General features: G+C 36.4%; 1 protein-coding gene across 1 annotated transcript in view; it reads left to right on the top strand.

Moving 5' to 3' along the window:
* mdga2a (MAM domain containing glycosylphosphatidylinositol anchor 2a) overlaps positions 1-21,890 on the top strand; it is a 236,887-nt gene extending 214,997 nt beyond the window's left edge. Inside the window, exons 12-17 of the mRNA XM_065288298.2 lie at positions 3,684-3,704; positions 5,519-5,674; positions 8,879-9,043; positions 15,944-16,074; positions 17,346-17,448; positions 19,436-21,890. Coding sequence (XP_065144370.1) covers positions 3,684-3,704; positions 5,519-5,674; positions 8,879-9,043; positions 15,944-16,074; positions 17,346-17,448; positions 19,436-19,524 — 665 coding nt within the window. The 3' untranslated portion in view covers positions 19,525-21,890. The remainder of the gene's footprint in view (positions 1-3,683; positions 3,705-5,518; positions 5,675-8,878; positions 9,044-15,943; positions 16,075-17,345; positions 17,449-19,435) is intronic.
* The last annotated feature ends 273 nt before the right edge of the window (positions 21,891-22,163 follow it).

Here is a 22,163-nt window from a genome sequence, read left to right as displayed (position 1 = left end):
TCGTTAGTTTATGTCACAGCTTACATTGGCAACACAAGCAAAGATTAGGAGAAACATGCAAAAGATAAAAGATGGCTATGTATGCAACTCACTAATCTCAATATGAGTGTATAATAAATATATCTTCATGTTGCTTGCTATGCAGTTACACATAGAGCAGTAATATTATTTTTATACAGAGATGGAACATAACCAATTCAATACTGTCCAAAATAAATCAAAACAGGTGGCAAAAATGTAGGCTAATAGTTCATAAATGTTTTCAGGAATTGCATTTGTTAGTTTAGTGCAAGGTTTTAGTAGAAAAAGTTTAAGAGACGGTTAAGAAAAGATTTACCTACTGTTATAAAATAATGTAAAAAGTATTTTATTTAGTGGAGAACTTTGCAGCAGTATTTTATTTATTCTTTTTTTATTTTATATATATTTTATATATTATATTTTAATAAAAAGTGTTTAAAAAAAGTGTAAACAAATTGTTAAAAAAACAATTAGTAATAAACATCCTGGGGCCCTATCTGGCACCCAGCGCAATTAACTTTGTCAGTGACGCATGTATCATTCGTATTTTGCACCGGCGCACAGCGGGTTTTTCCCTCCACAGACACACGTCGGCAAACTAGGGAATGAACTTGCGCTCCCTGGGCGGTTCAGCGCAAAAAAGGAGGTGTGTTGCGGCGCAAAACCATCCCTGATGCTATTGTGCATTTCAAAAAACAATTGCGCTACTGACCCAAAAAAACTAGTCTAAAGTCAGTGGCGTGTTGCGCGTGGTTCATTATGCTATTTTAAGGGCGCATTCTTGACCATAATGTATAGCGTGCACAACGCGCACACACTTTGCTTATCTAATCTACACAGACGCAACAGTTATTTTTGCAAATCATAAATTGTTACAATAAAAAATATTAACACATGAGATAAGGGAAATCATAGTGGTGAGCATTGTGGTGATAGTTTTTATTTATTTTGTGTGGCTGCGTTAAAAAATTATCATGCAAATAACAATTAAAATATTTTCATAAGTTTGTTGTGTGGCTGTATTACGTTTATTTTATGTAAATAATAATTAAAATGTTTTCATAAGAAACCTTATGTGAACTTGATTTGTAAGTGTACTTTGGGGTTGGACTGCTTGCGTTTCTTGGCTTTCAGCGGTGAGGGTGGAAACAGCGATGTCCTCTGCTGGCGTCAGGTGCTGTGTAGAGGCAGATCCACCTCCCGTTACACGGCGTGCCAGATTTATGCTGGCAAGCTTGGGATTCCCCCGTCTCCTGACATCATTGTAGCGCTTGGCGCAACGATGGGGATGCCAGTTGATGAGACAATTTTGGCTATTTCCTCCACCGCCTGTTTAACCTACGCTGATTTGGGCGGGTTTCTCCCATCCCCATACAAAACAACTTCTCTGTCTTTGACTGCTCTTACAAGAACGTCAGTCTCCTCGGCTGTGAACCGCTCCTGGCGTGCGCCTGGTTAATCCGTCATAATAATAGCAACCCGCCATGGAACTTGCGCACTTGCGTTTAAAGGGAATGTTGGATGACGTTCTGATTGGTTTATTTGACATTACGCCCAAACCACACCTATGAATAATGAACCTACTTCAGACCAACCCCTTATTGTTTTGCGCCTGGCGCAAGAGTTATTTCTCCCGCCGGGAAAATAGCAACAGCGCCCAAGATCCGCCCACAAAGTCACTTGCGCTTTGCGCTCCGCACTTGCGTTTCAGATCGTTAAAATATGGCCCCTGGAGTTTAATGTATGCATTTTTCCCCTTACTGTACCGAAAATGAACCGACCCGTGGCTTCAAAACCGAGGTACGCACCGAACCGTGATTTTTGTGTACTGTTACACCCCTACCTATGACGCTGTATTTTTACCTGATCGGGGGTTCTGGTGGACCAATCACAGCGCTTGCGGTCCGCGTAGAACTGACATTCTGTTAGAAAGTTTGCGAGGTGCACATCAGGCTACGCAAAGCTATCCACAGGCTATGGATAACTTACAACGTAGCTTATGCACGACTATAAATCGGGCTTCAGAGTACTGTACTTAAAGACACACTTTGTTCTGTTTTCTGTAGGCCTGCCACATCATCACAGTAAAAACTTTTTAGATGATCTGTTGTATCTAACAAAATAAAAAAACAAAATAAACTATGCTGATCCCTTTATGGTTCAGTCAGATTGCTCTTTCTGTTCTAGGTCAGGGATTGTGGTCACTTTAATCTCCTGAAAGCATCAGACCTTTAGCCCCAATCGAAGCAGCTAGTTTTCAGTAAATGTGAAGAGAGATCATATTGTATAATAGCAGATGTTTAGGGGAACGAGACCTGAATAGACTCTAACACAGTGGTTCTCAAACTGGGGTCCAGGGCCCCCAGGGGGGCCGCGAGAAGGTGCCAGGGGGGCCCCCATGGGGGCTGCGAGAAGGTGCCAGGGGGGCCCCCATGGGGGCTGCGAGAAGGTGCCAGGGGGGCCCCAGTTTTATGACATTTTATAAAATACATTCATTTATCATGAATTCGGTACAATTACACCTAGAAAAATAAGGCTACTAACCAACAGCACTACTTTGTATAACTTAATATGTTTTGTTTAATTAAAACGCTAAATTTCAGAACAGTTTTTTGTCATAAATTATCTTTGGGGGGGCCGCGAAGGAATGCACCATACACAAGAGGGGCCGCTTGCGGAAAAAGTTTGAGAACCACTGCTCTAACAGTTCTTATCATAAAAAAATTGGGTGTCATTTAAGCAGACATTTTATAATTGATATCCCTGCTTTGAATCTTCTGTCAACTTTGACTTCCTCATTTAGAACAATCAATTTTGTGTGGCGCTTCTTCCCCCCACAGTTTTCAAAACAGACACACTGTCAACCCCTCGCCAACATCTGCTAGGTTTGAATGCTGTTGTGCTAATCTCTCTCATTATAAAAGCTCGATCAAATGCCAAAAGATCAAATCCCATAAGGCAACTGTACTCATTTAATTCTAGGATAAAATCTGAGAGACATAATTAACATATTTCTCGAAATCCTTCTAATACAGTTAAAGCCGTGAACGTAAAATTACATTTTCAAACATTTTAAGATCCTTTAGAGAACGTTTGTGGATTTTTATTACCATGCTTAAAAACGCACACCACAATCGGTACTCTCAGGGGAACAAAGCGTATATTTTCAGACGTTTTATTTTGTTTATTTTTTTGTGTTCTCTCACGACACCGGCTTAGTCAGTGAAACGGGGATACGGTTCAGTGTCACTATCTTTTGCACCCAAGCCCTCTGAAACCTTTCTTCCACAATGCACTTTAGCCCTCAATGAGACTGCCTGCAAGCACGCGGCTTTCTGCTCCGCTCAGATAGGCCGCTTTGGAATTGAATAAGGAGAGATACAGGTCTTTATGGTTCACCTGAGCATTGCACAGACCCGTAGCGACCTCTCCCTACACAAACACTCCCTCCTGCACCGACGCACTATTTCTATAAGCGTGTGATACATGATAATGATGCCCAATGCACGCACAATACACCACACACTCCAAGGGCAAACAGCATTCTGGTCTCTCCATGTCCCCTGCTGTTATTTAATATGGTTTATTATTAAACTATTAACTATAAGCCTTATTCAGCATTGATATCGCATTCATAACTTGTTTTCTCTTTTATGTTTCAGCGCCGGTGAATCCTCATTGGAGTGAGTATGTTTTAAATTTGTATGAAATAGCAATGAGATCACTTTAATGAAAGTATTGATTTTGCCAGTAGGGTCAATGACAAAACAAGCTCTTAAAAATTTATTTTTAAAAAATCTTTTAGAATTTTGCATATTTTTGACTCAGGAACAATGTGTTTAGTTCAGTACATTTAAAAAAATATATGTTAATAACAATTAAAAGAACAATAATTAAAAACGTATAATAACAATTAAAGACTACATTAGTTTGCATTTAGTAAAACTAAAATTATTTTCTAATTTATAAGCTTATTAAAACAATTTAGCTTAATGTTTTTTATTTAAACTTTTCATTCAGCGATAAAGATCACATTGGGTTCACTGGATGATACGAAATCAAGTTTACTGTTTATACTTGTTAACTTTTTAATAAAAGGCCCATAATTGCGGTGGTACCACCTTGACTTTTGAGAACATTCAAATGTTGGACAAAAGTTTTTCGATTATCCCGACATCCCGACTGGATCATTTGTAGTTTTGTTAGTTTAGTTAGTTTACTTAGTATACTTAGTTACGATAAGTTAGTTTACTAAGTTAAGTTAGTTAAATGAGTCAAGTTAAGTTAGTTTAGTTTAGTTAAGTTAGTTTAGTTAAGTTAAGTTAAGTTAGTTTAGTAAGTTAAGTTTGTTTAGTTAAGTTAGTTTAAGTGAGTTTAGTTAGTTTAGTTAGTTTAAGTTAGTTTTGTTCGTTAAGCTTAGTTATGTTTAGTTAGTTTAGTTAGGATAAGTTGGTTTTGTTATTTTAGTTAAAGCTAGTTAGGTTAGGATAGTTAGTTTAGTTAGCATTAGTTAGTTTAGTTAGGATAAATTAGTTTTTTTAGTTAATTTAGTAAAGATAAGTTAGTTAGTTTGGTTAAGTTTGTTTAGTTAGTTTTGTAAGTTAAGTTAGTTAAATAAGGTTTGGTTAGTTTAGTTCATATAGGTTAGCTTAGTTTGTTTAGGTTAAGTTAGTTTAGTTAGTTAAGTTAGGTAAAGTTAGTTAAATTAGTTTAGTAAGGTTAAGTTACTTACTACTGATACTAATATTTGGGAAATGGTTTCATCATAAAATATTTTATTTTGACTTTTTAATAATTTAAACATCATTTTTAAATGCATTAATCTGATAATATGTACGAACAGTTGCCCCGCATGTCATTTTACAAGTTTGAGATACCAAAACAAAAATATGTATTTATTATAAAAAATACTGAAAATGTACATGAATAAAGTGACACAAATGTGTCATAAATGTATCAAGTTTTTTGTTTTTTAGCACATAATGCCCGGACATAAACATAATGCAAGTCATGTTGTTAACCCATTAGCGTATGCTTAGCGTAAATATTCAACATGATCTTATTAGTATTCATAGGTATTCATACAGGAAGTGCATTTCTTAAAAAGAGTTTAAATAGATACGGTTACATATGATTTGGGTGTATGAACAGCTTCTGACAAACTCCATATGTACATATGAATACATTTAGATTTGTGTTTATGAATCATCTGAGGTTCATACTGAATTTATGAAAGTCTTTGGTTGGTTTTATTGCATTTATATTGGCCGAATATGTTTAATGCCATCACATTTACTTATCGTAGTTGAGATTTAACACAAACCAACAATTTTAATGTTTATTTTTCATTTTTGAGCTTTGATCGTTATTAAATTTACTTTGTGCATGCACGCACATGTATAGGTTACATACAAATGAGAGTTGGAGTTTAATGATACGGCTGTGGAAAGGTATTCTGTGCATTTAACTCTTTGTATGTGTGCTGTGTCCTCTATAGATAAGTTTCACTGCAACTTTGAAGAGGAAACTATCTGTATGTTCACCCAAGATAAAACAGAAGAGTTTGATTGGACGAGACACAGTTCTGCCACCAGGAGCACTAAATATACACCCAACACTGGACCCAGCAGCGATCGAACTGGATCTAAACAAGGTATACCTCGCCTCTGCTAATACTTAAATATATATTATTATATTGCTTATAGGCAAATCACACATCTGATGATTCAAATTTTTTAGTTGAATGAATTGGCCTTCATCAGTGGATGTTGAGTCTTTTCAGCAGAGGAAAGGCTTGCAGAAAGAGTCTGTAATAACATTACTGTCCAAAGGCACTTTCAATTTCTCATGTTGCTGAAGGAGGAAGACGGTCCATGGTTTCCATTAGCCGCACTCTCAGTGAAATTGTGTCAGTCATTAAACCTGACATCAGATCATGACAGATCCAGTTTAGTACTGGATAAGTTTCATGGGTCAACACATCGCTAATGCAATCAGCACTTGTGGTACTCAAAGTAGAGGAAAAGTTTAAATGGGTATTGTCAGTACTTTCACCTGTACTGCATATTGAGGAAGATTTCATATAGCTGATGCAAGGGTGATGCAATCAAACTTGCAATAACAACACCCCAATATTTATACAGTTTTATTGAATATACATATACAGTACGGTTGATACCTCACAATGTTCAAACTAAATGTACGCCCTTGAGCTGATGTGTTTGTTTGTAACTAATATTTGAATGAATAGATGTTTAAGGGCATGCCGTATGTATTGTAAGTCAAAAGCTTTTTAAGACACTTTCTTCAATATGAGAGAAAGCAAAGTCTTTTAAAAGAATATGAGAAATGTGAATTGAAAATCATTTGTCCTGTGCTGTGGAGTCAGTAAGGTTTTATTGATTATTCTTCATCAGTGTTAGGTTGAATGGCGGTATATTGAAGCTTTGTGAACTCGTGTGTCCTTATAGTTTAAAAGGTGTTCTCTCTAAATCAGATTTGAGCTTCTTTATGTTACAGATAATACGCAGTTTCTATTCTGTCCTTTAAGCATTCACTATTTATGACCCTGGACCACAAAACCAGTCTTTAACACAGGTGTATTTGTAGAAAAAGCCAAAAATACATGGCAAGGGTCAAAATTATCAAATTTTTTGAAAGGCCAGAAAATCAATAGGATATTACTGTTCCTTGAAGATATTTTGTAAATTTTATTTGGCAAATATATTAAACTGAGTGTATGCAGTTGCTTCCAATATTTAGATTTTTTTTTTGCACCCTCAGGTTCCATATTTTCAATAGTTGGCTCAATTTTGCCCCACTTTACCAAATCATACATCAATCGAAACCCTAACCCTTTTTTTTAAAGTGGCTAGCCAGCGCCAGCATGTTTTATGATCTTCACAAAAGTTTTATGCCTTGCAGAAATTGTCTAATAAAAAAATATAAACATAATAATTTGTTACATTTATATAGAGCTTTTTCTGCAGACCTCAAAGCGCTTTACATATGAATGGGGGAATCTCCTCGACCACCACCAATGTGCAGCATCCACCTGGATAATGCGACGGCAGCCATATTGCGCCAGAACGCTCACCACACACCAGCTTATTAGTGGAGAGGAGATAGAGTGATATAGCCAATTAGTATATGAGGGGATGTTTAGTAGGCCAATGGGCAAGTTTGGCCAGGATGCCAGGGCACACCCCTACTCTTTTTTGAATGACATCCTGGGATTTTTAATGACCACAGAGAGTTAGGACCTGATCACAATGTATCAAATGAAAGAACAGACCCTTTGCTTTCAAACACAAAAAACTGTTTCATCTTATCTTAATCTGTTATCTTCTTTTTATCACCCCCCAAATATGAGTAGGTTTCTTTAGAAATACCTTATTTTCATCAGCCAGTTTTGAGGACAGTGAAAACAGCGCTATAGATAAATAAAAACACGTCAAACATGAACACATGTTATATTGCATACTGTAAACACAATCAAAGCTTCAAAAACACAGAATAAAAAAATAAAATAAAAATAAATTAAAAAATTAAAAAAAGAACGGGATCTTTACGTTTTTTTAAAGAACTTTTTTAAGGAAAAAATAAGAACTTTCTTAAGAAGCTTTTTTGAGAAAACTTTTTTCTTTAGCTTGAATTTAAGATAAAAATGGCAGTTAGGGGGCGTGCACACCAAAGCTTTTACGCCCGCGGCCGCCTTATGTTTTTAATTGTTTCCAATGCAAGCGCTGCGTTTTTCAAAACAGCCAGCAGCTGGCAGATTTTTTCCTTGCTGAAAGCCGGCGCTCGGTGGTGTTTCCGCGCTCAGCGCTGAGCGTCGAGAGTTAAAAAGAGAATCAACTTTGAGTGAAAAGCTTCGCTTTGGTGTGTTCCTCCCCTTAAGAATGTTTTGTGAATCCGGCCCCAGATTCAGAAACATGATCAAAATATGCACTGATTTTTTACAGTTTTTGGATCAGTGGATGCTTTAGTTTTTTATAAGTTGGGTAAGAGCACCACCTAGTGGATAATACCACAAATATGAATTGCCATAAAAACTCGTCATTGGCTGGGAAAGAGTTAAGTAGCTAGGACTTGTTCTCGTATGCCAATTATGGCCGCAGATTCCGAATACTTTCCATAAAGAGACTTAGGGTCCACCCTGCAAAGATAGCATTGTACTGTTAAGAGCATTGGGATCAGAGATGGAGCAAAACATTATCTTAGAGTTGTCAACTTTTCATAAGCGATGGTAGCAAAAAAGTGTAAACCACCTGAAAGCTGCTTATGAAGCTGAATATGGTGTCTAAAGCCCTGGGTAAAGTCTGTTTTTATGCATATGTGACCGTGCACGACCACAGTCAATCGCACAGCCTTGCAAAGCATAGTTCACGTACTATACTTCGGCCTTAACTTGAGCATTAACTACCACTGTCTGAGTTTCCTAATTCTTGATCAGATCCTAATTCTTGGTCCTTTGACAGAAAACTTCTCAAAATCTTCTGAAGATAGCAAACCTGCGTCATGAGATCACATTTATATGTTCTTCAAAGCTGCCACAAAAACGTGAAGGTGTGAAATTTCAGAACAATAATAAGGAGATTTCTGAGAATATTTTCGTAAAATATCGCTTGCAACACCTTTAATTGACTTCTTGCATTCTCTGGGGTCTTTTATGTCTTGAAAGGTTAAAGCCAGACTAAAAAATATCATTCCAGCACTTCTATATTTAAAGCTACAAAGAGAAGTGTCACAGCAAATATAAGACAGAGACGCTGCGCTTTTGGCTCTGCCTTTACAAACTGTCGCTACTGTGATGGCGAGTTTCTTTTTATTGACTTCTCTTATGTCTTTTACGCAGGCTTCTATATGTACATTGAGACTTCACGGCCGCGTCTGGAGGGAGATAAAGCAAGAATATTGACCCCATCCTTCACAGTTGCTCCTAAAAATCCTTATGGGAATGTGGTCACCAACCCAACTTATTGCTTTAGCTTCTACTACCACATGTATGGAAGGCATATAGGTGAGTTACTGGTTTATTATGTAAACCTAGCATAGTATAAAAACAGATCAGAGCTACCTCTGATCATGCTAGCATGTACTCTGATGAAGTCGTCATTGTGTGCAAGTTTATGCAAATGACTCTCTTCAATTGTTTGCACTTTCTAATTACTGCCAATGTGCAGTCGACCAGAACCTCGGCACCAACTAACAGATGTTTGACATCACAACTCGACCGTTCAAAATGAATGCATTACGTCCTCGACGGTCAGCTACGCATTCCCAATGAAGGCAACAAACGTATAGTAATGTCCAGGGCATGAAATTAACACCCGACCACGCGCCAAATGCGGGTGGATTTTGCAATTGGCGGGTAACACTGTCAATCTACCAGCCACATTGGCGGGTAGCCAATGCGAATCAGTGATGCGCGGGTCATTGTAGAAACAACCCACTCCCGACCGACATTTTCAACTAACCCGCCCGCAATTATTCAAAGTAGTTTTTAAACTCGACCGACTGACCGCGGCCTGAATATCATTAAAATATTTTTGGATGACTCGTAACCGGCACCCGCTCATTTCTTATCAACCTGCGCATATCACCGATCCAAATTGAGTGATTCATTGAGAGGATGCGACTGCTGTTTCGCAACTTTCATGCGATTGGAAAGAAGATGAGGCACTTCTCTGACTACGTTGGATGTGCGAGTAAGTATTAAACTGTTGGTGAGATGGGAAGAGAATTCAATGCTGACATAGACTACAGTATAATCACAGTTGCACAGATGTGTAGGGCTGCTGTGACGGATCAGAACTCTTGATGTGTATACTTTGCGCTACTATGCCTTATACTGTAGTACATTAACATACATTTTGCGAATATAGTAATGATGAAAAACAACGTATGTGCGGCGTTTATGTGCGCAGTTTGTGCCCCCTCTGTCTCTGTGTGCGTGCGCGGGTTTAAGGGGACTCAATAGGGCACATCGGAGAGACGCGTTCCTAAAAGCATGCGTACATAAAATCTTTCTGCTCTTGACAGGGCACATATAAACAAAATGATTTCAACAGTATTCTTTTTCTAATAAAACATTTCTTTATGTCTCAAGTGTATGCATAGAGAGTCAAAAACCAGTCTGTGATGGTCTTAAAGAGACAGTAACCTCAATTTACCTACTTAAGTCTGTGTCATTAATGTTAATCAAACAACCTAAGACAAAGAGAAATTCACGTTTGTAGCTCTGAAATTTTTTTTTTATATTTAATTCATACAATAAAGACAGTGTTATCATTCACTATTCAGGCAAAAAAAACTGGCTGGTAAAAAGTCTCTGTGGCAGGTGGATTTCTAAATCCACCTGCCACAGTGGCTGGTGGTCAAAAAAGTTAACTTCAGGCCCTGGTAATGTCATAGCAAATGACTTATTTTGTCACATAATCAGTACAGTATTTACATTTTAAAAATGTGACTGTGAAAACCCATCTGAAGTCACTTTATAGTGATTTTCTGTTTTCTACATAAAATCATCCTTTATAATGTACAGAACATTCTGGTAAAATATAAGCTTGATATCTTTAATATTGACTTAGTAAGATCATGTCAAAGATTGAAATCAATGGTTATTAAACTTGAGCCTGGATTTCACAGACAGGGTGACAGATGTCACATCAGATATTGCAAATACGCATTTATTTATCCAGATATTGTTATACTTACAGTAGCTTGTTTCCATTTTTATTGCAGAATATTTAAGTACATACATGAACGTTCTCAACATGAAATGTAACATGAAAACTAAATGCTTTATGTATAGAAAAAATGCTTAGCGTTACATTAAAAAGCAAATCTTTAAATAATTTAAATCATAATTTGTATATTAATTTGTATATTTTACAATGCATACAGTATTGTTTCAAAGCTGCTTTACAGAAAATTCATATTTATGTATGACAATAAATTTATATTTAGTGTATTTATTTTTTATATTTTTACACTGTAAAAAGTGAAAGTTAGACCTTCTTAAACAAATAACTTCAATTGGTAACACTTAAAAAATTGTTTTGTTAACTTGAATGTTTCACTTGAAGTGAGAAAATTCAGGATGAAAAAACTTTTTAAAATTACTTCAATTAGTAACACCTAAAAAATGTAAGCTTTTTTAACTTTTTCTTAAAATGGAGAAGAAAAAAATCTTTTTTTAGATGTTGCCAATTGAAGTTATTTTTAAGTTAATCCAATTTTCACTTTTTACAGTGTAATAAAGCCATACTTATAAAGCTATAAGTATAAATTATGTTTTTACAGTTAGCAAATTATTGTGTGTTTTGTAGCAATAATAGGTGATAATAAAAGGTATTTTATGTGACCCTTAACCACAAAACCAGTCATAAGTATCATGGGTATATTTGTAGCAATAGCCAACAATACATTGTATTGGTTGAAATTATGTTTTTTGTAATGCCAAAAAGTGCCAAAAGTAAAGATCATGTTCCATGAAGATATTTTTTTAATTTCCTGCTGTAAATATATCAAAAATGTATTTATCATTAGTAATATGTGTTGCTAAGGACTTAATTTAAACAACTTTAAAGGCGATGTTCTCAATATTTTGACCCTTAGATTCCAGATTTTCAAATAATTGTATCCCCTCCAAATATTGTCCTATCCTAACAAACAATACATCAATGAAAAGCTTATTTATTCCAGGGTCACATATACCAGGGGTTCTCAAACTTTTTCAGCACCCCCCTTGTGTACGGTGCATTCCTTCGCGGCCCCCCAAAGAAAATTTATGACAATTTTGTACTAAAACATAACATTTAATTAGAACATATTAAAGTATACAAAGTAGTGCTGTTGGTTAGTAGCCGTATTTTTTTTTTTAGGTTTAATTACACAGAATTTATGAAAAATGTATGTATTTTATAAAATGTCATAAAACTGGGGCCCCCCAGCACCATCTAGCGGCCCCCTTGGGGGCCCCGGCCCCCAGTTTGAAAACCACTAGTGGCAAGAAAAAGTATGTGAACCTAATTTCATAGTTTTCCAAATACAAAAAAAAATCTGATCTTTCATGTCTTTATTGAGAACACCCAAAAAAACTCAGTGCTTATGGAAAAAGTCAACCCAGTCTCACCCCATGGCGTCAATATTTGACGACACTTGACCATGCGTCAATATGTTGACGCGGAGGGTATACCTTTCGCGTCATTTTTTGACGAACTGGGGACTTCAATACTATTACGTCCGTTGCATTCTCTTTCCTATTTTCTTACCATTTTCGCGTCGGTTTAGGGTTAGATTTACATAATGACATCCCTACCCAAACCTAACTCTAACCCCAACGCCAGGTGACAACTGTTTAATTTCGCGTACACTGTTTAATTTTGCGTAATCTAACCCTAAACCGACGCGAAAATGGTAAGAAAATAGGAAAGAGAATGCAACGGACGTAATAGTATTGAAGTCCCCAGTTCGTCAAAAAATGACGCGAAAGGTATACCCTCCGCGTCAACATATTGACGCATGGTCAAGTGTCGTCAAATATTGACGCCATGGGGTGAGACTGTGTAGAAAAAGTATGTGAACCCTTGAGTTAGTGACCTCAAAAAAGCTATTTAGAGTCAGTTTTTAGCACACCTGGAGTCTGGTTAAGATAATTCTTTGGAGGTGTGGACTCCAGCTACTTTGACTGATGAAAATCCCTCAAACTTTTGGAGTTTGCTCTGCACAAGAAGAACACGCTTATGTGAGCTACCATCAAGAATTGTTGCTTTACATAAAGCTTGAAAGGGTTACGAATTTATTTCAAAGACTTTAGAAATTTACCAGTTTACAGTTAGGCAAACAATCTACAAATGGAGACGCTTTGAGACTGTTGCTACTCTACCAAGAAGTGGGTGCCCAATCAAAATGACACCAAGAGCACAACAAAGACTCATTGAGGAAAAGAAACAACCCCGAAAGTTAGTAAAGGATTTGAAGGCATCATTGTAACTTGCTAACATCTCTGTTCATGCGTCAACAACACATAAAACACTGAACAAGCAGGGTATCCACAGCAGGACATCACGAAGGAAGCCACTGCTTACTAAAAAGAACATTGCTGCATGCCTGAAATTTGGCAAAAGAGCACATTGACAGTCCACAGCGGTATTGGTAAATGTTTTGTGGACTGATGAATTTAAGATTGAACTATCTGGAAAAAACACACAGCGATACATCTGGTGTATAAAGGTCATCATCCCAACTGTAAATTATGGATGAGGAAACATCAAGATTTGGGCCTGCTTTGCTGCATCAGGGCTTGGACAGCTTGCAATCACTGAGGGGAAGATGAATTTCCAAATATTTCAGACAACTCTTCAGGATAATTTGACGATGTCTGTACATCAGCTGAAACTGTATAGAAGGTGAACGATGCATCAGGACAACAACCCAAAACACATGAGCAAGTGCACAACAGAATGGCTTCAGAAAAACAAAATCTGCCTTTTGGAGTGGCCAAGTCAGAGCCCAGACCTCAATCCAATAAAGATGCTATGTAGTGACTTGAAGAGGGCCATACACATGAGACATGACAGAGCTAAAGAACTTTTGCCAGGAAGAAAGGCTAAAATTCCTCTTCAACAGGTCTTCAGGTCTGATCCACCGCTACAGGAAGAACCTGGTTAAGGTTATTGCTACCAAAGGGGGTCAACCAGTTATTCATTCTAAGGGTTCACTTACTTTATCCACTGCCATTTTGAATGTTGAATGAGTGTGTTCAATAAAAACATGAAAGATCTGAATTTTTAAGTGTTTTTATTTTAGACAAATCACGTTTGTCAATACCCTTGACTAAGATGAAGATCAGATCACATTTTATGACAAATTTATTCAGAAAACGATGAAATTCCAAAAGGTTCACATACTTTTTCTTGGCACTGTATGTCATTTTTGACAGTTTTTATGATAATCTAGAGATAATGTCATTAATCCAGAGCTAAATGCCCCTGCCCTCATTGCATTTGACCTGTTACTTTCAAGTCCTAATTTTAAACCGAGCCAGAGCGAGAAGCTTTTAGTTCACATCTGGGAAAGATGCCTATAGATTTTATTTTAATGACCATGAAACTTCCAAGAAGATGGAGCTCAGTTACCGGCAAATTACCGGTGTTATTGTCAGTTGGATAAATATATTGTTCATATGCGTATACATGCAAGTCAGATAATTGCAGTCTGTCTGTTGCAGTCAGGCTTTCTCTGTGATGGAAAAACTGGTGGTTTCTCATGTAGCATGAGTGCTGTAAATGACTTTGACCTGTAACTCAATTTGCACTGTAAATACATTTCTTTGGTTTCTTTTCATACCCGCTTTGACTGCAGTTGTGCCGGACATATAGTTGCACCTTTGGGATGGAGATGACCCAGACGGCCTCACAGACAAGCTTGTAACTGCAATTTTCTGCTTCACAAAGCCGTGTGCTTTCAGAATAGAAAGTGTGACGCTAATTCCAATTCACCGGGGTGTGCTTCTCCTGGCTTTTACACGTGGGCTCTTTGGGCGTCTGAGGTTAAAAACCCATGTGCCCAACAAGATCTTCTGTATGGCTGCACAGCAAAGAACTGACACAACATGGTTAGATTGCTCTTTTGATATAAAAGCCAGGACAAGTGGGCACAAAGCACATGGAGATGGGCTGGTTTGCATTTATTTATTTTTAAATTGCATGTGCTATTTTTTAGAAATGAATTGTACTTCAGCATCATGTTAGCAGCGTGAAAGGTCATGGGTTCGATCACAAGGAACACACATACTGATCAAATGTATATTGTAAGTCGCTTTAGATGAAAGCGTATGCAAGATGCATAATTGTAATGTTAATGTGGAGAATGCGGTCGTATCAGTGGCCTATTAAAAACTGATTTATGATTTACACTGTGCTGGTCCCCTCATGGGGTCCACCATGATGAGATCACGAAACCAACTAAATACTGCTGATAAACTTCATTATCAGATGGTTTGCGCACAGAATAAATGAGTTGAACTGTTTTTGCTTTAAACAGATGAAGAGTTCAGATGCAAAACCCTCTAAGTGGGCATGAACACCAATATTTGAATGCGTCTGAAACGCCAGGCGGATGCCGACTGTGGGTGTTTTCCAGCTTTTTTCAGCTGATTTGCAAGATACTTCTGTTGTGTCGTTAAATGATGCGCCAGTTGGTTGTTGTAATATGTTTGTCCCGCTCATCCTTCACTGTGATTGGACGGCCGTGTTGGTCTTCCAATGTAAAACCCTAAAATCTTCAATTCTAAAAAAAGTCTTCACTGTCCTTTCTGAATATAGGATTAAAAATGTGGTCAATATCCTAATATATTCGGTAAACCTCCTATGTACACGTGCCGTCGTTCATCAAATTCTTCTTTACGCTTAGAGGACTTTGCCGAAAAATTGGGGTAGCGTTTAACAGATTCTGCTAACAAACTGGTATTTCTGAATGGCCTTATGTAGATATTAAGCAAATTTGAAGTGAAAGTACTTAATGAACATGCTTGAAACATTCAGATAATATTTTTATCTTATTTTTCACGTTGAGGTGACGTTTAGCAGCTTTTGCATCTGAGCTCTTCATATATTAGCATTATGTCTCTGTGTTTTTTGTTTCGTTGTCTTCATTCACAGGAAAATTCAACACATCACTTGGCTCAATTTCTAACTGTTAAGAAACCAGCTTATATCATTAGCTTATATTAGAGTCCATTTTAAAAATATGAAACAACAGCAGTGATTTTGTTCGTGATTCTTTATCATTCATTTTCCTAGAGATGTGCAAGTCTATTCAAGGTCACCGAGCCTTGCGGTTGCTATGTAACACAGAGGAAAGGTTCAAAGTACAGTACATTATGTATTTAACTGGCCACATTGCTTTTTTCAAGGAACGTTAAACGTGTATTTGAGGCAGAAGAGTCAGACGGGTCCAGATGTCTCTGTGTGGACCCTTAGTGGAAACCAAGGAGATCGTTGGAGGCAGGCCAGAGTTAACATCCATCCAACATCGTCTTTTCAGGTTAGAGAATGCCAGAGTTCTTCATCCCATTCATTTTTCTTCTTTATAAAGAAACAACTTTGACGATCATTTCGTGTTGTTAGCTTTGCAAAATATAGTTAGCTGAATTTTGAGTTTTGTACTTATCTATAGCTTTCTTTATTGTAAACCTCTTGATAGAGATAAAATTAGGGTGCTTTTGAAACCTGGCAAGTGGGTTGTCACAATTATGAAATTTGGCTGACGGTTAATAGGCTTTATGCCCAGCTGCACTACTTCCTGAACTTCAGCCAGCTCCTTGTTTCCTGTCTGCCATTATTGGACAAACTGATTAATCCAGGTGTGCCTGCCCTCAGTAGTCACAACAACAATAATCAGACACACCTGGATTAATCAATTTGTCCAATAATGGCAGACAGGAAACAAGGAGCTGGCTGAAGTTCAGGAAGTAGTGCAGCTGGGCATAAAGCCTATTGACTAATATATTGTGACGATTATGACTATTTAATTTTGTTTATTATTATATATTTTCATATTTTTCAGTTTGTTTATTTTCACACATTGTTGTGATTATATAAATATTTTTTTGCAAGGTTTACCTTGCAAACACATAAAACACATATTTAAAAGTAATTATTTAATGAATATATCTTTCAAAAACTGACAATTCTTCATAAGAAATAAACACAATAAAGTGTCTGAAAAAGAAATAACAAAAAAAATTAAAATGCAATAAAAATAAACTGACTTAACCAGAACATGCCTTAAATAGTAGCCAACCCTGTTAATGTCATATTAGTACTGGACCACATGTCTGTAGTGGCTGCAAAGAAATCAATTCCTTACAGATCCATAAGAATAGCATCCTTTACTTCCCTAAATTCAAAATTGCTGTTTTGGAAATGTATGTTTTACCTGGCAGTTCATACTGCTTAACAAAGTTTTGCAGCATTTTTTTAAATGCTGTTTTTCCACTGTATTGAATGGCTTTGCAATGTATCGCGTTAAACTGTCAGTTAAGGAGCGCCATCTGATAGAGTCTCGTTTATATAGGCGCTGCAGCTCCCCCTTGTGTTTTTTAGAGAGATGTGCAATCATTGTGGTGATCTGAAATCATCACAATGAGGTCAAACAATCACGATGAGATGATTATTTAATCATTGTGACAGCCCACTGGCAAGCTTTTCTTCTCTCATACTTATGTAAAAAATATATTTTTCTTTTGTATTTGTATAATTATTGTATATTTTATGTTATTTACAAAATTATTATTTTCCTGCCTGTTTGTGTAGATTATTTTGGAGGGTATTCGGGGTTCTGGTATTGAAGGGGATATTGCCATAGATGATGTGATCATAGAAGAAGGGGAATGCCGAGACCCTCCACCCAGCAGTAGTGAGTATATTAAACATTTATCATTTAAAATGTATAGCTTCTTGTTTTTGGAGCATTAAGCATCAAGTTTGTATTGTTGTGTTCATGTCTATGTGGTGTTTTTAATATATGTAACCAATCATACCACAGTTGAATGAGTGGCTCAGTAGTTTAAGCCATAGATATTGTGTATGGATGATGCATAGACTCAGCACTGAAACGATCGCTTTACCTCTGTGACGCAAGCATGCGTTGCTCACACATATTTACGTTGCACGCAATATAAAACCATAAGCCTAAACTTTAGAGTGGTAAGGTCCCCCAAAAACATAGTAAAAGCTCTGTAACCCAGACCCCCCATTTGTATATTACATATATTTAATAAAGCAATAAAGATTGTCTTATTGCACAAAATGATCAACATTTATTAACCAGTTTTTCAGAATCTCATGTGAATTATAAGAAATATTTTAAAAATTATAAGCAATATTTTTATTTTCTGGTGAAAGTAAAACATTCTTTACAAATATATTTAAATCCATAACACTACATACTATTTACAATTACAATGCATCAAAGTGAGTAACAGAAGCTACATAGTTCACAAATTTGTTTAAACTATGTTTAAAACAAATCTAAGACCATTTACAAGCAATGTATCACACTCCACTATAATGAAAAAAAAAGTTTTTATATGCTTTATGTTTCTGCAATTAGAATATTTTTTTTAATGATTTTAATATTTTTATTTAGCCCAGCCAAGACCCCCCTGCATTACTGCGGTGGCCCACGGGGGGGAGGTGGGGGGGGCAGGGTTGGGCGCGGCCCACAGTTTGGGAAGCACTGCCATAAGCTATATGTCTGGAACCTGCAAATGCAGAATCTATGTACATATATATCTATGGTCCAAGCTCTATGATTGAGTAGATGTGGGGACTAATTCACATTTTCATAGATCTGCGTATACTAAATGAAGCAAGTGTGTAGAGCAGGGGTATTCAACAATTCCTCTTCAAGTACCAGATTTTAAAATTGTAAATATGATGCGGGCCAAACTTTTACCCCTTACATATATTTTTTTACTTTATTATATATGTTATAACTTGTGTTGTTTTTTATATTTAATTACTGAAAACTTATATTTCCTTTTTAATATTTTAAAAACAGTTGCAGTTTTACATCGCAAATGCAAAATGTTAATAGTTTAACTATGAGTCACACACATTTTTTTATGCATCCAAAGCTCAAATTGGATCCAATAATTACGCACCCGCAGATGGTTGGTACCCCACGCAGCCCCTATCCGCCTCTCCTTTCGGTTTCTCAGCCGTCATTTGTCATGTACAGTGGTACAAAACAAGGTAAAAGTAACCACACTGATTTTAAATTAGACAAAGATGACCGGCGGGCCGGATGAAGATGATTGGGGGGCCGCATTTGGCCCACGGGCCACCAGTTGATTAGCCCTGGTGTAGAGTTACAATCAAGCTATTTTAAAGTATGATACATTTTTTTCAGAATTTTTTTATAAATACTATTTAAATGCTAAAAGATGAGTTTTAAGGGATAAAATGATTGACTACAGGAAGACTTTGAGAGTTAATTGTCTTCGAAATCGAATAAAGATTTTATGATATGATCAAGAAACGCAGTTGGTTAAAATGAATTATAAACTATAAAAACATTAATGTAATTGAAACATTTTCATTTTTCAATTAGAATCGTTTTGTCTGGCTTTTTGACACAGCACGTCCCAAAAAAGGCTGATATGTTATAGAGATAAAGACAAATCTCATTAAATGAATTAAATTACTTAATAAATACTTACATGTTCCTGTTGAACAACTGGTAGAACACAGCAATGGCAAGGGTTCGAATCTTAACTTAAACAAAATCTAACAAAATTGTAAATGTGTCTGCCAAATGCATGCATAAGAAAAAAAAACACAGAAAAGTATGACTAAATATATAGAATATGTGCTAGATATTCTTTTCTTTATTTCTATAGATATAAGATCCCTGGCCTCTCCCACCGCAGTGCATATATGGCAGCTTTGTCTGACGCTACTTTTGATCTTGATCGGCCTCCGGAGGTGACCTCATCACACGAAGGTGGAACCCAGATTCGGCATTCATAGAAATTTCGGCTGACTCGGACTGCCTGAAAACAACAACCAAAGATTCATCCCGTCAACACAAAGGTTTGAGATCAGTGTGAATGAAAAGGAAGAGAGAGAGGATATATGTCATTCTCTGACAGTAGCGCAGCCACTACAGGAAAGTCTTTTACAGATGTCAGTGTTATTGAGAAGACAACAGGTGGACCTGGATTCCTACAGCAGGATGGCTTACAAGAGAGACTTCATAGGGGAATCTTTCAAAGCACAAAGACATAACATGTATTTCCATTATTACATGTTTTTGCTTTGTTATATGTCCGCCGCTGTCATCAGAGACCCTGTTACGCCATATTTCATCACATGTCGGCCTGGTACGACTGAAAAAAAAGTATGTTACCGGCAAACACTGAATGATCGTTCGAAAAAATTAATATTGATTTCTTTTACTTTCCATTTACTTCTTACACTTTAGGTGTATGTCTAAAAATAGAGATGTGTCAAATAAAGTCACGCCGCTTTTGTACTTCCCTGTACTGTAATGTTATCGATTTGATGTTAAGATCGGGGCTCCACAAATGTGTTATGTTTTAATGGTGTGTGGAGGTTTGATCTTGATCTTGAACGTTCATATGTACACTTCCTTTGTGTTTTAACAGATATTGAAGTCTCATGAGTTTCACATAAGCTTGGCAAATCATGTATTTTTTTTATTCGGCACCATTTTAACTGCTGGTGGTCATTTGACACACTGAACATCGTCTCTCTCTCTCTTTCTCTCTTTCTACCTGAGTTGCCCTTTCGTTCCACTAAATAAAGGTAGAGGAAAGGGAAAGATAACAGGTGTAGACAATTGTAAACATCAGAAAGTACTTGGCGCAAGTGTGGTTCGCTCAATTCCCTACTGTGTCCGACTAAGATCATGCCGTTGTTTTCTGTAGGTGCGTAAAAAGATAGCCGTCCTCTTACAAGTCCGGTCACCTTCGGACTCTCGCTGTCTGTAATGAAATCAAGTGCCTTCAGAAAATTCATTCAGAGTCAAACTGTTTTTGCTATCATTTATAGCATTTTCTTTTGGCACAGTTATAACATATTATATATCCGACCCTCGCTGTGAAATCCAGGCGGAAGTCTCATCATCTAATGATGAGATTGGAAGCATCAAAGTTTAATTTGACATGACCTTACTCCGTCAATATTAAAAATATCAAGGTTATTTTATGTTCTTTGCATTATATAGTAAAAAAGCAGGGGTTTTACAGGTTGGGTCACATATATGTGTGCTATATACAGTATATGCTATATATATATATATATATATATATATATATATATATATATATATATATATAGCATTATATGTGTACATGAGATATAATATATACGGTAGGGTGAGATGAAAAGGTGAAATACAAAGACCGAAGTTTGAGAGATGGGTGACCGCAGTGCCATGCGACAGCCAAATGTTTCATCGCTGATGTCTTGAGTTTTACATATAATGTTGACAGTGATGAGTTATTTTTTGACATCCACCACTTTTAAAGTATACATGGCATCTGCTCCACATGATATAAAGATGGTCTGAACTTAAAGCACCATTGATTCATCAGAAGAACATCTGGGAGCTATTATCACCAGGTGAAAAACAGCCAGGAGGGTCACTGTGAAACCTCCTTTAAACTGATGAGATCTGTGCCGGTGAAAAAAAGACATTTTTCCAACATCCTGAAGACTCAAGGACTGAGATGAAACTTCAAAAGACTGATGAAAGACGCTCAGCCTTGAAGATCTGGATCCATTCGCTTGGATTCGTACAACAAATGATATTTTATTACTCGAATGGAAATGACTGCTCTTTTACAACAAACAAAAAAAACTCTTACAAACTCTGAGCTACCTGAGACCATCTGTTACCTTATTCAGCTGGTTTTTGGAAATGTATTGTAAAGTCACTTTTATCATACATTATTTTCATTTCTGAGGAGGATTTACATTGATGGAAATGTTTGTTTTTGTCTTAAAACATTAATTTACCAGATCCCTTTGCATTATTATATTATGGCATAATTTGAACTTATTATAAGGTAATATCAAATATATGAGATTATATGCAAATACACATAGGGAGGTTTATGGAAAAGGTTTCACAATGATGAATATTCAGAAAAAGAAGCACAATGTGAAATAATATTCATATAAAATACAACAACACGGTACTTTCAACACACAATAAGTTGTTTTTCTCAATTTTATTAAGATCACAGTCAATAAACTACAGAAAAGTTCTTTATGTAAAGAAAAAAGAAATATTTTACATCTCGGCTCAATAAAAGGCTTTCATGGTAATGTGTGCCAATTTTCTCATTTGATATATATAATTTATTTGACATATAATTCAGTTGCTTAATATCTTACAAACTGTTCACAAAAACATGATTACATTGTAAAAAATTACAGTATTACTGGATATTACTGGCAACTAGCTGCCAGTAACTTACTGTAGATTTTACATTAATGTTATTTACTGGCAACAGTTTGTTCAAAGTTCAATTCAATTTTATTTATATAGCGCTTTTCACAATTGTTAATTGTTTCAAAGCAGCTTTACATGAATAGATG

Source organism: Paramisgurnus dabryanus, chromosome 17 (assembly GCF_030506205.2).
Source record: "Paramisgurnus dabryanus chromosome 17, PD_genome_1.1, whole genome shotgun sequence".
Classification (NCBI taxonomy): domain Eukaryota; kingdom Metazoa; phylum Chordata; class Actinopteri; order Cypriniformes; family Cobitidae; genus Paramisgurnus; species Paramisgurnus dabryanus.
The sequence above is the reverse complement of the archived record's forward strand: the minus strand, read 5'-3'. Positions and strand labels throughout refer to the sequence as shown.